A 15717-nucleotide genomic window follows, 5' to 3' on the forward strand; every position below is an offset into this window, starting at 1 on the left:
TCAATGCAAGAGAAAACCATTTTGCATTTGAATAATGACAAGCAGTCTCCTCATTCAGGAGGTTACAATAGCAGATTATTTGCACCAAGCCACACCTACACGTTTTGGTAAACTTATGTACAAGTAAATATAAAATAGTAAGTTTAAACAGTGAGAAAATAAGTGCCATAAAAAGCCTGAAAGCCTAGATCAAGTCTTCTCTCTATTGGTACTTTCAACCATGAGAACTGAGTGACTATTACGTCAAGATCACAAACTTGAAGGCATGAACAGCACACATGAAAAGCCACCAAACTATTTATAAAGCTAGCTATCTATAAATCAAAGAGTGACCTTTGCATCATTGACTAGTCACTATTGCCTATATCTTAGAAAAAAATAAATGGTTCTGCTTGTCAGTAATTTCTAGCCCAAACATAATTAATGTAGAGAATTAATGTCTCGTAACTCAAAACAATTGGGTGTTTTCTCCTCAGAAAAAAAGGGATACCAGCTGGAATATTACAGTTGCTAGCAAATTCTGCAAATACTTTGAAATATATTTTGAAATGCTTCAAATAAAGTGCAAAACCATTATTCTTCTTGTCCATACCTGAAACAGAAATAAATCTGCTTAGTGACTACTGAGGACACATTTCCACCAAAACTGGAGTTCTGGACTGTCTCAGTCAACAGGCATTCACAGAAGAGTGAACATTCTGAATAAAATGTTAGAAACAACCTTCCTTTCAATCAAAGAATTCTGTGGATAATCTTACCCGTGATTTGACAGTACTGAGGCCTGAATTAATGATAAACAGATTTTGTTGGCACAAACATCTGTTGTCAAATATGCACAGATGATACATTTGGATTTCGCAACAATGCAATCACCTGGCCACAGAAGCAGCACAAGAGATTTGCTAATTTCTACTTCTGTGAAATACTTCAAACACATTTCAAAGCAGACATATATACAGATAAGAACCAAGGAAAGACTGGAAGATAGCATATTTTGAAAAGTGAAATAAATCGTGGCACAATTGCACTTCACAGTGTGTAGTGCTTGCTCACTCTCCAAAGGCTTTGGCAGCAGAGCTGTATTTCACGTGGTCCTCACAGAAAATAAATACAGGTGAATGTATCTGTTTTGCCACCAAGCACCCAAGCAGGACATTCCAATTCATAACAAGAGCACCACTACAAATACCAAGATAGTTGGAGTATTTAGCTGTTTTCAGATTTATACCATATTCAAATTCTGGAACTGGAATTTCACCACCTTGCCTCGCTTGCCAGAGCTGAGGAATTGTCCTCAGTTAACTCTGGTGGCCTCAGCTCCTCTGCTGCTTCCTCCTCCCATTTTCTCTCTTCTGGGGCTGTGGTGCTGAAGGGACAGCTTTGAGGTGCTCCTGAGCCAGCAGGGCCAGCTGCCCGAGGTCAGCACCCCAGAGGGGACATTTTTACCCCCAGCAGTGGAGAAGTGCCAGCACAAGCATCTGCAGAAAACCGAGCTGGGTGGAGTGGCTACACAACTCTGATTTGAACAACGGAGCTTCTGGGGGTTGTTTATCTCTAGTTTTTGTTGTTTTCAGGCTGGGAGGGACATTCATCGTGGGAGCTCTCCTCCCCATATTGCCTTTGTTTCCCAAATACTACATGGAGCAGGACAGAGGAATGGTCAGGACAAAAGCATGATCTACAGGAAGCATCTGCCACCATGGTTGTTTTGTTCCCTATAGTGAATACCTTCTCTTTTGTGTATTTTTGCTATTAATCCAACTGTTGTTATTGTGTGTCTCATTCCACTGCTTTCTGGTGCTAGGAAATCGTTATTTCAAAAAATAATCTCTCCTTTATTGTCCCCTCCTGCACTGGAAGGGATAGAGGAAAGAGAGTGGCTTATTTGGAGTTTAGTCCCTTGCTGGTGTTAAAAATCAGCACACCCATCCACACAGCAGAAATGCAGATCAGTCCGTACCTGGCTGGCCCAGCAGGCCAAGCCCATCCTGGGCTGCAGCAAAGGAGGAGCAGGCTGCAGCAAAGGGGAGGTGATTCTCCCTCTCCACTCTGCCCTTGAGATGCCTCGGTGCTGTGTCCAAGTCTGGGCTCCTCACACACAAGAAAAGCATGAAGCTGTTGGAGCAGGTCCAGAGAAGCCCACAAAGATGCTCCGAGGGCACCTGCAGCCAGGCTGGGACAGCTGGGGGTTTGCACCTGGAGGAGAGAAGGTTCCAGGGACACTGAAGCCTTTCAGTACTCAAAGGGAAATTATAAAGAAGAGGGAGAGGGACTTTGTGCACTGACAGTGATAGAACAAGGGGGAATGGTTTTAAACTAAAAGAGATTTAGATTAAGTGTTAAGGAAGAAATTCTTTACTTAAAAGAGTGGTGAGGCCCTGGGAGAGGTTGCCCAGGGAAGCTGCTCCATCCCTGGAGTTGCTCAAGGCCAGGTTGGACAGGATTGGGAGCATCCTGATCTATTGTAAGAACCCTGTCCATGGCAGGGGAGTAGAACTAGATGATCTCTAAGGAGCCTTCCAGCCCAAATCATTCTGTAATTCTGTGATAACTCTGCTTTCTGTGCATGTCTCTTTTTTTTGACAGTCATTTATTATATATTATACAGCAAGCAAAATGGAACTGGGAATGCCCTGATGATTCTCAAGCAGCCCAGGTAGCCAAGGATGAGGTAACAGGCCAGATGCAAGTTTTTTGAATTTCCATTTGTTTTTCTTGGAAGTCAGAGTGTGTCCTCTTAGCCAGACCGTGCACAGAGGCCCAAGTGATGTCAGCAGAGGTCTGAAGGCATGGAAGAAGGAGAAAAATTCTCTTTAAAGATAAATATAAGCAGAGGAGCCTGCTGCTTTTTTATTGCTTCCAAAACCAGGCATAGTAAGTGGCATCAGTAATTAAAATCATGCTCATCACACACCTTGGCTTTGTAATTTCCTGCAAGAGTTGTGTGGCTAAGGAAAGTAGAAGGTTCATAGCAAAAGGGTTTCTGTTTCTCAACAGGTGTTTCTGTGCCTACTACCTCTGGATGATAGAGACTCTGAAACTGTAGTGGCTCCTCTAAAACGTGCAAACATCAAACAATTTTTTTTTAAAGCAGAATATAATTTCTTATTTTCAGTCTTTCTATCAGACCCTTCATAGGACACTTCTTGCTAAACTGGAACTCAGCTCTTGAACAGTGAAGATCCTACACGGCTGACTGCCAAGGACACATTCATTTACAAAACAACCTTGAAAGAACTGTTTTAAACCTCAAGTTGCCCAGTGAGACCTATGCCAACCCTCCCCCGTTAAACACACGTATTTGCCCTGAAATGTGAATCACTGGGCCTGCAGAGGTTCCATTTAATTAATAAAAAACCCTCTGATAGCGAAGGATTAAAGGGATTATGCAGCCAGAAAACACAGTAAAAAAATTAAAGTCTGCTTTTGTGCGCCATTCATTTACTGCCTACGCTAAGTGGACGACAGCTAAATGCCAGTGATGATTAGCATTCCTCTTAATTAGTCAGTGGCTCCTGCCCACACACTGAACTTCTACAGAGCTACCTGAAATTTGTCCTCTGATATTAGCTGTGGATATTGGAGTGATAAGTAATCCTAAGTCTCTGTGATAAAAACAGGAAGAGCATGTGTACACCAAATGTGAAAAGCTAGATAGAATTTTTTTTTTTAAAAAGTGCAAGGACACATCTGACAAAACTGTTTTGTTCTATCACCACTGGAGATTAAAGTCCTTATCCTCTACCTCTTTTAGACAATGAAACAGGGCAGATAGTAAAACAATGAACAGATGGTAAAATATTGCTAAGTTTCCAATAAAATTATTTGTAGTAAGAAGCTAAAGAGACAGAGCACCATGCAATTAGCAGAGCGTGAAACAGTCTCAGGCAGGAAAATCTGGAAGATGATTCTTATGCCTCGTCCATCTCTTGTAATCTGCTGTTTTATTTTGGGCCAGAAAAAGTTTAAGACAACAGCCTGGCCTGCCCACTCCATCATCCAAACTACTAAGAAAAGAATCAGCAGTGAATTGCTGCTTCCATTTTTGACATTAGTAGTACCTTTTAAAAAAAAAAATTGCATTCATAGCCCTAGAGGCAGAAATGTTAAGCTGGAATTCATTCCTTTAAATCTTCAGCTGAATAGATGTCTGTGTAGGCAGCCTCCAGGACAATAATTTGTTTGGAAAACCCCTCAATACTCTACTTAAAAAATAATGAATGGTGTAAGTTTAAGAACAGAAGGAGTGAAAAATGTCACAGCATGCAGCAATCACACCTATCACTGCAGCAGGATTAGCTTGATAATTTTTTATTAAAACCTAAATGAAGCCTGAGGAAATCTGTGCTATTGGTTTAAAAAGGAAAATACAGTATGGATTGCTGATAAAATACAGCATGGATTGCTGATAAAACTGGTGAGGAACACATTTAGTGCAGCCAGCTTGGTGTGCAGCTGTAGGTTGAGCTCTGGATAGAGGAAGCCCAAGGCAAGAGGCAATGAATTGGCACCAACTCTTTGCAACAGTGGTGCCAGTGACCAGACACCCAGAGATGAGACAGGAGCTCAGGAGGAAGAGAGAGGAAAGGTAAATTAGTACATGAAATGGAATAAAGCATCAGAAAGGACTTACAAAGGGGCTGCTACATACACGCCCTGTGAAGGCCAAAAGCCTGCACAAAATGCTTTAGCTCTGATTTCACAGATTTAAATGACATAAAAAAGGCATAAACTTCTTCTGGTGAGAACAAGCCTTGATGGCTTCTAGAGAACCCAAGACAGCAAAGGCGATAGCAGAAGGAGGATGATGGCAGTAAAAGGGACAGCAGAGCAGATCCCACCACTCTTCATACAAACCCCACTCCTGGATAACAACTCTGTCCTGACCTGTGTGCTTTGCTGTGCTCCACACATTGCTGGGGTGCTCCTTAGCAGGCTGAGCCTCCCACCCAGCTCCAGTGCCTGCAGTGATGCTGACTCCTTGAGTGAAGCGACTCAAGAAAAACCAATGCCTAAGGACACACGGTATGAGTACTTCCTCTACAGTAAGAAGTCTCTTGATCATACACACTGACACTCTGCTGTCATAATTTCCAATTTTAAAAATAAACTGCAATTGCATAGTTAATTCCATTACTTTTTTTCTTGTGAAAGAAACCCTATTTCAAGATCTGGTTTCTGCTCCTCTGTTTGTGGCTGCGTTATCCAGAATTCAGTTCCCATAAGATGTTGACGTGCTGGATTTCCAAGTCTCAGTCATGCCAGATTTACCTTCCTTCACGTCAAACAGCGTGAGGGTTCAGGTTGCTAATTCTGCAGTGCTGAGAGGACAGGAGAATCAGGGACCAGCTTGTCAGGCTTCACTTGGAGAATATACCCAACTACAGTGGGCCAGCCCAGCAGAGCCAAAGAGCAAGAGGGATTTTTCCCCTCAAACTGCTGGAAACTGTACTACAAAGGAGCAGTGTTTTGGCAGCTGTGATCCCGTGCTCAACAATTTTTAGACCTTGTCAGTTCTGTAGCAAAATAAAATATCTTCAGAGAGGCCTAAGGACCCATCATCTTCATCACACACGGAAAAGAACCACCTTATTGCATATATGATCTCACAAGGTAGCTATCTCAGTACGCAAAATAGGTCTAACAATCATGTCACGTAGCTGAATAATCAGCTAAAATGTTAAACTTTAGGTCAAAATAAACTTTTTAGGTGTTGATGAGAACAGATATTCGCAGTGACAGCAAAGCAAAAACCCCAAAAGCTGTATTCCATAGACCCTACCAGAAAAATTAAATGTTTTTGTGCAAATGTTTTTCCAGCAACCATGTATAAGTCATTGAAACAACATGTTAAATTAAAAATGGTAAAATTCAAGGAAGAGACAGGTATTCATACAATAACAAGCTCATCTGCAATTACAGTGCCAGTACAAAATCACTGTACTGCACACCTCTCTTCTTGTAAACTAAACTGAAGCCAAAGTTTTCACTAGAAGTTATATCCTCTGAAGAAGTCCCTCATACAAATGCTACTGGTAAATCACACCTCGAATTCCTGGTTTTGCCAACATACCAGGAATTTTTGTTACAATATTTGACTAATAACAACTCATGCTTGCTTGCCATAAAGCACTTAGCAAGATGGGAAAGAACTGTTGTATTATAGATTACATTTCATCCATACTGTTTTACACAAGAGCAGATAATTTTTTGGGATGTTTGTGATTGGTTTTATTGAATCTTTTTTTTTTTCAAGTTGTCTTGGCTTCACTAACAACTTGTTCTTCATGAGCTATCATATTAAAGTAGGAATTGTTGTTAGTTCTGACAATGAAGGATAATCTTTTATGATAGGCTAACATATATTTAATGCTTAGAATTTGCCCAGTAATTTATCTATCTACTGCTGCCCTGAAGCACTTGAAAGACTAAATAAGCACAAATAAGAGCTTTGAAAACTTTGCACACAAAATATTGCAGCAGAGTTTCAAATCAATTCCCAACTTTTCCAAGCGCCGTTCCCATTGACTTCCCTCTCCCACCGACCCGGGGCTTTGTACCTTTGTTTAGGATGAGCTGTTTCTTTGCTTGGCGTGATGACGTTGGCACTGCTGCCCGAGGGAGATGCCTTTGACATTTTGGGAGAGGAAGGAGTGTCTAAGTGACAACTTGAGACCGAAGCAGAGGCAATAAGCTGCAGGCAAGTTGCCCAACTTGAGCATGACGCACTTCACGATGGCTCTAAGAGGCTGAGTCTTCCTTGAGAAAAGACAAAGGACAGCAGTTGCTGGTAAGAGTGCTTCATTAGCTTTCCTTGGAGGATGCTTAGAGTGAATATTGATAATACCATTGTCATTGATAGTTCACTGAAGGAGAAGCATTTGTACAGAGCATCCAGCACCAACAGTGAGATCATGCATCAAATCAGACCTAATTACTGTCTGCAGTTTTGGAAGGAGGAGCTGCATGACTCAGATGAGGAGAGAGAACTCCTCTCTTGCTACTTATCTCCCTCATAGGGAAGCACAGGGAAAGGGGAATAAAATATATTAGACTAATTCTGGAGAGAAATTCTTCTGTCATAAACATTCAGTTCAGCAGAGAGGAGTCCAGAGAAACAGGATTTGTAGTTCAGATACTGAAGCATGCTTTCAGCAGTCAAGGCAAGTCAAATACCAGCCCTCTCTTTGCACACAGGGACGTTTAGAGAAGTTTAGGCTGGCAGGATCTCTGCAGATCCTTTCCCACTTTTCCCACACCCCACTCAGATCAGAGCATTTGAACTCACACAGGGATGCCAAGGCCCTTCTCAAACTTAGTTTTGAAATTCTGTCCCATTCCATCCTTGGATCTATTCAAACCTGACTAGACACACTCCTGGACCAAGTGTTCTGGCTGAGCCTGCTTGGAGCAGGGGGATTAGAGTACGAGATTTCCAGAGGTGCTTTCCAGCCTCAACCTCCTTCTGAGCACATTGTGTTTCTGGACACCCTGTTAGCCCACCCAAGGGCTCACCCTTGAGTTAGCCCTGCAGCAGAAATACTTCTGCTCTACATGACTGATGTAGCCAATCTGATGTTAGTCTTAAGAGCCACAAGAGGCACAATACAAAAAATTAATCTTCAACAGGAAATGCTAATAGAGGAAAAAGATGAGAAGCAGGTAAGTTCACATCTTTTGCAATTTAAACTTACCACAAAATTCAGCATAAGGAAACAACTTTAGTAACATTAGTTGGATTTTATAGTATTTTGAAGAGCATTTGAAGACAAAAATTTTTGAGTAGAGAGGCAGAAAAGAAAAAAAACCTCAATTTGTTACAAACAGGCATTACCTTCTCACTATTAAAAGGAAAGAATATTGCCATAACTTACCTTTTTTGTTATTTTCAAGGCTCTATACAGTTGGATATGACACTGTGTAGAGAATGGAGGTGAGAGGTCATTCCAGTCAGTCCTTGTTCTGTGATATGATAAATCAAATTGTAAGTAAAGAAGACAAAAATACGCTAAATGGAGGGAAACAAGGACTAAAGTGATGAGATTACATAAGACAACTCCTGTGTCAGCATTAGGCAAAAGCAGAAGGCAAACGGGAAAACCTTGCTAACATACTCAGAATTAAGTAGTTAGTTCCAACTGAAAGAGAAGATAAGTGAAATGGAAAATGGTCTTCCAGTGTATTGAGGGACCTGTGTTTAATATCAACAAAAGTGGTTTATTTGTACCAAAAAGTCTCCAGATGGAAGCTGTACTTTCTCTACCAAGACAGTTCTCTAGGGCACCATTGGATGAGGACTTCCCAAATAAAGAGATGTGAAATTCTGCAAGGGGGAGCAAAACAAATTAAAAAATTAAATTCTCCTAATATTATCTTTGTAAGTTAACAAGCTTTTTAAACTCCCTTTTTTAAAACTTTTTCTGGCACAACAAATACAACACAACACATTCATCCATCTCAAAAAAGAGAGAGGGGAAAAAAAAATGGTGCATTTCACATCAGATGCTTTGCGTCAAGTCTGCTAAGGCTCATAAATCAGCTGTCTATTGCCCTGGTCATTTCAACCAACGTCTGACCCTTTTGTTAACTCATGATTTATAGCTGAAAGTTACTTTTTTTTTTTTTTAATGCCAGATTTATAAACTTTACTGTGCTTGGTTTGATATAATATCCATTTCGTACACCAAGCTATAAGACAGTAAATTTATTGTCTATGAACTGTTACCTTGAAAAATTACATCAATGCAAAGTGGTTTCCATTTAGAATCAATGGGCAATAAATTCATTGGATTTTTTTTTTTTTTTTTTTTTGAGGGGGGAGAGAACATGATGATATTTATGAGGTCATGAGTGGCTATATAATGGGTGAAACTGGGAGCTGAGGCTACAGTTAGACAGGAGTTCTGAGTTACAGGGTTAGACACAACAAAAAGCCCAACACAGAAACGATGCATAAACTGATACTTTGCTGCCTCATTATCGTCAGCTTCTCCTGTCCTCTCTTGACTCTGCCCATCATCAATGCCAGTGAGATGTCTTATCAACACTCAGGTAAGAGTCTTTTGATTTTAATGGTTATCATGCATGGGCTGGAGCAGTAAAACCAGGAAAGCAGCAGGTGTGCTTTCCAAGGGGCCTGTCTCTGTGCTGCTCAGCTGTTGGAAAAGCAGGAATGCCTTCAGGACACCAGCAGCACAAGGGACATATCAGTGGGTGCTGTTCTTGTACAATGGGGAGGTTGGGTGCCCTAAATAGTTACCCCTGCTGCTTTGAGATGCAGGAAACAAAAGAATGCATTGAGAAGAAAAAGGTATCTGAGCCTTACAGCACTGAATGTGAGCTGGTATTCAGTGTCTGGGCATTCATAGGCATTGAATAACTTAAAGAATTTTGGCTGCACAGTTTCTCCTGTTTCTACCCTTTGAAATGAGCTATTTTGTGTTTTAAAAGGGAGAAATCTGTTGCAAACATCAAGAACAGGCAAACCTCTCTCACACTCTTATGTATTGAGAATGCTATTTGTTTGCACTAATTCAGATCCCATTCAGCCCACAGAAAGAATAAATCTTTGCTTGAGAAAAAGATGCCTAAAGTTTGAAATGGCTCAGCAAAAATGCACAGCAGAACCTGGAAGGTTACTGTCATCAGACCTGACTGGTACTGGAAAACTTGCTGAAATGAGTTCTGAAAGAACAGGCAAACCAACCCAGAAGTTACTGCATAAAGCTGACCATTAAAAGTGGCTGCCCTTACCTGCTTTTCAAGAGCACTTGTGCTGCTTCAGAGGTATCAGCAGTCCTCAGTCTGCTTTGAAAATCCTGCACTCACTCAGCCAGCATCTTTTCAAGCCTTCCACAATTTAATTTGCACTTACAGGTACCCCTGACTCAATATGAGTAATATCTGTCACATCATAGCTGGCTCTAACCATTATTGCATTAGGTTCAAGACACTGAGCTTCTTAAATCTTCCTTGCTAATATAAAGAGTCTCTAGGAGTGAGAAGACGGAAGATGAACTCTCTTAAAGAGGGTTGGTCTTGTTTGGGTTTTTTTGAATCTCAAAGCAAATTTACCTACTAGCACTGTTCTGTTTTAAAGAGTAATCCATGGCCAGAGATACAGACTGTCTCCATGTAGCACCAGGAAATTTTTTGTATCCTCATTCTGAGTCCTATAATGAAATCCCCGCTGTCCTGTGCAAATGTCCTTTTGTGCGGCGAATAAACTAATAACATGTACGTCCAAGGTCTTTAAGTTCCTGATATTTGTGCAAACTTTTGAATTTTGAGATTATTTTCAGTTTATTTTCTTACCTATCCATGTGAGGAGCTACACAGTCACACACATCCCTGCAGGTCAGAGCAACTGAAACTCCACAGGGCCACCTACAAGTACAATTAACAAAATTAAATTCATCTGCACAAATAGTGTTTGATAACGACACTCTCTGGTTGCCCGTAGTTTTGGATGTCTGCTACATATTAGCAAAGATGAAATGTACTGCTCAGATTACAGAACCCCAAGTTACCTGGAATATAGCACTGCTAAGGGCTTCTGTTGGCAACCTGCCTCAGGGCACAGGCCAGCCACAGAATTCTAAATTCTTTAGGCACAGACAAATTAATTCTATCAGCTACCAGCAAGCTGTTGTGTTGGAGAAAGTTGTAACATCGGTACTGGTACACACATTAAATGAGACTGAAACGCACCAAGAAGCATAGCTGCCAAAATAAGTTCTAAGTTTTCCTACCTTTATTCCTGCCCTTCCACAACTTCTGTTGGATTTAGTAATTGCAAAACTGAGCAGGTTAAGAGGTCTTGAACAGGAAGTTTTGTCTTTATTCATAGGAGAGCTGAAGCATAGGAACTAGTTGATAAAAAAATTAGCTAAAATAAAATTTTAAAAATTTCATACAAGTATGGGCTGTGTACTGGAAGGATGAGGTTGAGTACCTCAAGTGACAGGAGGGGCTGCTCTTGGTCAAAAACTTTTGTAACAAAACATCCACCAGAGAAACAAGAATCAAGATTAACATCAGGACAGTATCTTTTCTCAAAGCTTTGCAAGGAAAGGAATACAAACCCAACCATCCCTGTTGTAATAATTAAATAAGGATGGATTGTTGGTGCTTTCATGAAAATCTTCAGCAGGTGGGGCCAGCAGACCTGATCAGAAATCACCTGAGACAGACAAAACAGGGATGCAAAGCAAAAGACTCACCCTATGCCTGTTTCTGTCATCTTCTGTTGGCAGCTGATGAAGACTCGAGGTTAAACCTGGAGAGGTTGGGCAGCCTCGGAAGCACCTCCCTGCTCCAGTTCCTGCCAGAGCTCCTGGGCACACTGACTGAGGATAACAAAGCAGGTGAGGATTTACCACAGCAGCGGTGGGGTGCCCATGGTTTGCACCTCCAGCTTCCATAGATATCCCAGCCCAGCTCCCAGGTATTTGCTAAAATACAGCATCATGCATAAGCAACAAAGAGCTGTCATTCAGTTAACTGGGACTCTGGGGAAACCTGCTGGGCAGCCAGGCCTGCAGCTCAACACCACCTCATCAAGTCTCCAAACGGGTGCTGCAAAACTTCCAGACAGCAAAACCAGAGCAAGGAGAAGCTTGGCCTAAGAGCAGCTGGCAGACAGAACAAAATAGCAGTCTTACAAGTCATCAGTACTTGCAGAAAGTGCAGAATCAATAGCAATGGATGGTTTGGGAAGCAATAGATGTTACCCTTGTACATTCCAGTCCAAGACCTCTGTCAGCTACGGCAGATGAGAATTACTTGCCTAATTCAAGATTTCTAAATGGTAAAACATTTCATTGTGTCTCCCCCTCTAACAGGTCTTACTGCCAGCAACTACAACCCAGGGGAAAATATCAAAGAGGTAAGTAAATGACCATCTGCCACTGAAACAAGAAAAATAAGACTTTAAACTGCACAGAATTGTTACCAAGACATCATTTCAGATGTCGCAAACAGTATAGACTACAGCAGTATGCCACAGTGTTCTTGAAGCTGGAATCACTTAGCAGTTAAATAGGCAGAGAAGGCAGGAAAAACAGAAAAGGAAAAAAAAAAAGAGAAAGCAACTAACCTAGGACATTTAATTCTAACCCCCTTCCCGCCCTTCCTTTTCTTCCTCCTAGAAAAACAGCTAAGTAAAGGCCAATTTCCAACTTCATTAGCCCAGGCACCAGTATTTCCACCACAGGCTACAAAGTATTCTCAGATTTGTTATGAACAATTGCATACACGGAGAATGCTCACTTCCTGCTATTCATTAAATGTATTTATGAATGTATGAATCAAATGTAAATTGCAGAGGACAGGAATGAGTTTTAGTGCCACATCTAAAGCAGAGGTCCCACTGGGCAGTCCCCTCCTTCCCCCTGTCAGAACACGGGGCTGGGTGATGAGGAAGGCTGGGGGCAGTGGAGAGTGTACTTTCCCACTGGGAACCACCCACCAGTAACCTCTAATGCTGTTTGATTTCAGACTTTCTATGGGAATCATCCTCGACTGGCTTTGCTGGGACGCTTCTTGACCAAGGACAGGAAACAGTACAAGAAACGTGGGAATCTTTCCGAGTGCTTCTGGAAATATTGTGTGTAAACAGGAAACTCTCAGACTGGTTGCATAATTTATACAGATGTCTGAAAACATGTCTATAGATTTGCTTGATTTAAAATGAGAATGAAGAAACACAAAGGCAGCGCCTAACTTTAGACTCTATGCTACTTGGAAATGAATAAATTCTCGATGTTTTGCAATTATGTTGTGACCAATGTAGTAATTTCTTAAAGCTCAGCACAACAGGAAGGAAGTAATGGGAGAAAGAGACAAATACACAACACAAAGAGAACTTGGGTAGGGGAAGGAAAATTCCCATGGGGTTCTGTGAAAACTCCCAGAAGAGCTCAACTGTGTCCCAGTTGAGAGGCAAGGGGACTTTCTCCTTTGTCACTTGATGTAGATTGGAGTGCCAGAAAGAAGGGTCATTGCTGCATTGATGTTGAGCAGGTAGGGGATGGCAGCTTAACAATGCCCAATCCCCTCCTGCCATCCCACAAAAACACAGCATGTGTCAGGATCAAGGCACCGCAAAAACAATCAGCACATGTCAGGATCAAGCATCTGCTCCCACTACTGCTGGAGATGATTGTTTCCCTCAGTCACTTGTAAAAAGACACCAATCTATTTCTCTGCCTGTGACAGGGCTGCCTGTACATAACCATGGCTTTTAAGAATCGTGTGTGATTATCATCAAGCACGGTATGGAAGGTAAACATGGCTGTCAAGACTTTACACCCAGATTTGGACAGTCAGCGGAGGCAGGAATGACACCACGTGAAAGTCTCTGTGGCTGTGACCTGCACACACAAGTGCAGGAAGGTGATCCATGGACAAAGATAATCTGTGTGACCAGGGCAAGCCACCTCCTGCTTGGACACTCAAGGGCAGAGACATTTGCTCCCCTGAGCTACCACTCACTGACAATGTTGCTGTATCTTGGCATGTAAGGTAAATAAAGGAGAGGACAAAACAGTAGCTACAAAAAGCTTCTAGCCTGACTCCTCTGTATGCAGACTCCTTAAGTCCTGGGTACTTTCTGATAGGAACTGCAAGGAATAGATCTAAACAGTCAGGAATTGTCTCTGGGGGATGCCATTTTTGATAACATGCACAAACTGTCTGAGCTGTGAACCCCTCCTCATTACATACTTTGTATAACTCCAACCAAGGCTCACAGAAAGCTTGAAGTAAACACCCAACAGTGATACACAGGCTACATTGATCTCAATAGTACACATCATAAATCTCTGACTGTGCTGTTTAAACAAAGCCTACAGGTTTAAAACAGCTTGTTCAATTCGTGTAAATTATAAGACAGATGATGCCAGTTGTAACAGGGAAAAATGTCCTCAAAGTCAGAGCACTGTGCAGCTATTTGAAATCTCCTAAACATTCATCCTTCTCTTCTACAGGGGAGCAAGTCAGTGGCTCTCTGGAAATTACTCCTTTTCTGCTACCTCATCAGCCAAGAAAAACTTGTCAGAAAAAGCTTCAAATATATCTAAATGAATAACCAGCTAAGACAGACATTTAGACAGGGAGAAGTATAAAGCCTGAAAAGACAGGGGGAAAATATTTTCAAAAACTGCAAGCATAAAGCTATATAAACCCAGTGTGAATGATGACAGAAAAAGCATTACAAGTATTAACCATCTACCTGAGAGCGGAAAGAAATGAAGGGCTGTCAGGTGTTGAGGATGGGGATGAGACAAGGTAATTGAGGTATAAATAGTGAAACCATAGCTTTTAAAACTACAAAATACTTGCTAATCTTTCTGGCATCTAAAGAAGCAGTACCAAATCAATTTATTATTCTAGCTAGGCCAGGCCACAGCAGCAGGGGCTGAGGGGGAATTCAGCTAAATTCTAATATACCAGAATTTCATCAGAGCCTGAAAGTTTTGTCAGTCACAGTCCTTGCCACTGGAAAGGAAGGAGTTCAGACTATCTTTGGACATCACTGGTAGCTCTCAAAGAGACAACACTTTGAGCACCCAAGTGCTTCCTTCCTGAAGGACATTCCTGGCCTTCCTGGAGAGCCTAGCCAGCTCATGACACAGGAGGGCAAACTCCACTTCTCCCCCATCCTGCTGTGACATACATCCTGCCAGCTTTCAGCTCCGAGCTTTTCCTCACTCCTGCAGGCCGCAGACAGGGCTGGAACTGTCACAGAGGACTAACCAGGCTGTAGAAAGAGTCTGGAAGCCAGGCAGGTTTTACAGTTTGGAGAAGTCAGCCAGCAGCATCCTGAGCCCCCGTGTGCTGGTGGCAGAGCGCAGCTGCAGCTGGGAGCCCTGGGCAGAGCTGCACAGCAGCAGTGTGATGGACACCCTGACAGGGATCACGCTGCTGTGAGGCAAATCTACTACAGACAACACAGGCCCACTGCTTCTGAGAATGGGATGATTAAGCATCACAGGTGCAAAAGTTATTTCTCACCATCTGCCAAAAATACAGCAGTGCATCATGCAGCTCGTCTCTGACATCCACACAAATGTGTAACCACAGGTTTTCAGCTGTGAGCCAGAACTTGATGACTGCTATTGACAAAGAGATGTGGATGGGCTGACAGAGCCCAGATCTCTGAATAAAAACATGGATCTACCCTGAACATTTTTCATTTCACATGCCTATTCCATTTATCCTCATTTTTTTGGGATAGATAGATAATTTGACTCACATTTTTAAGAATGCTTAAAATGACCAACTAACCCTTAAAAAAAAAAAATCAATAAACCCTCAGCAGTGATATATCCAATTTACTTTCAAGATGCCTGTATTTCAAGGCACTGCATCACTTACCTTATCAGAAGCAGTTCAGTTACGTACTCATCTAAGATTACTTCTTTCTTTTCCAATTTCAGTATGATGCTACTTTTGTTCTGTACCTTGTACTTCCTGCAGTGATTTTGCCCTCCTCCTGCAGGCTTCTTTAAGCACTATCAATCATATTTCTCTGTTAAGTCCCTTAAAGCAGAAAAAGATGAACAAATTGTTGCTCTGCAATTAGTTAAGAACTTCCTTGCTCGACGAGACATGGCCATGAATTAAACCTATGAATTTTTTCTCTGTACTTCCTTTAGAACAAAACATTTTTAGAAAAGTCTTTACAGACAGAAGCTTTAAGTCCTGCATGCCAAA

General features: G+C 41.8%; 1 protein-coding gene across 1 annotated transcript; it reads left to right on the forward strand.

Annotated features, from left to right (window-relative positions):
- Nucleotides 1-8903: 8903 nt before the first annotated feature.
- Nucleotides 8904-12758, forward strand: UTS2 (urotensin 2). The gene is made up of 4 exons (XM_040084718.2): nt 8904-9051; nt 11256-11366; nt 11844-11887; nt 12499-12758. The coding sequence occupies exons 1-4, from the start codon at nt 8949-8951 to the stop codon at nt 12613-12615; spliced, it is 375 nt and encodes a 124-aa protein (XP_039940652.1). The 5' UTR covers nt 8904-8948; the 3' UTR covers nt 12616-12758.
- Nucleotides 12759-15717: the final 2959 nt, after the last annotated feature.

This window comes from Hirundo rustica, chromosome 22 (assembly GCF_015227805.2).
Source record: "Hirundo rustica isolate bHirRus1 chromosome 22, bHirRus1.pri.v3, whole genome shotgun sequence".
Taxonomy (NCBI): Eukaryota; Metazoa; Chordata; class Aves; order Passeriformes; family Hirundinidae; genus Hirundo; species Hirundo rustica.

Coding starts and splice junctions, on each gene's coding strand:
- UTS2 (XM_040084718.2), top strand. CDS start 8,949: ATGCATAAACTGATACTTTGCTGCCTCATTATCGTCAGCTTCTCCTGT. Junction 9,052..11,255: donor GATGTCTTATCAACACTCAG/GTAAGAGTCTTT, acceptor TTCTGTTGGCAG/CTGATGAAGACTCGAGGTTA. Junction 11,367..11,843: donor GACTGAGGATAACAAAGCAG/GTGAGGATTTAC, acceptor CCCCTCTAACAG/GTCTTACTGCCAGCAACTAC.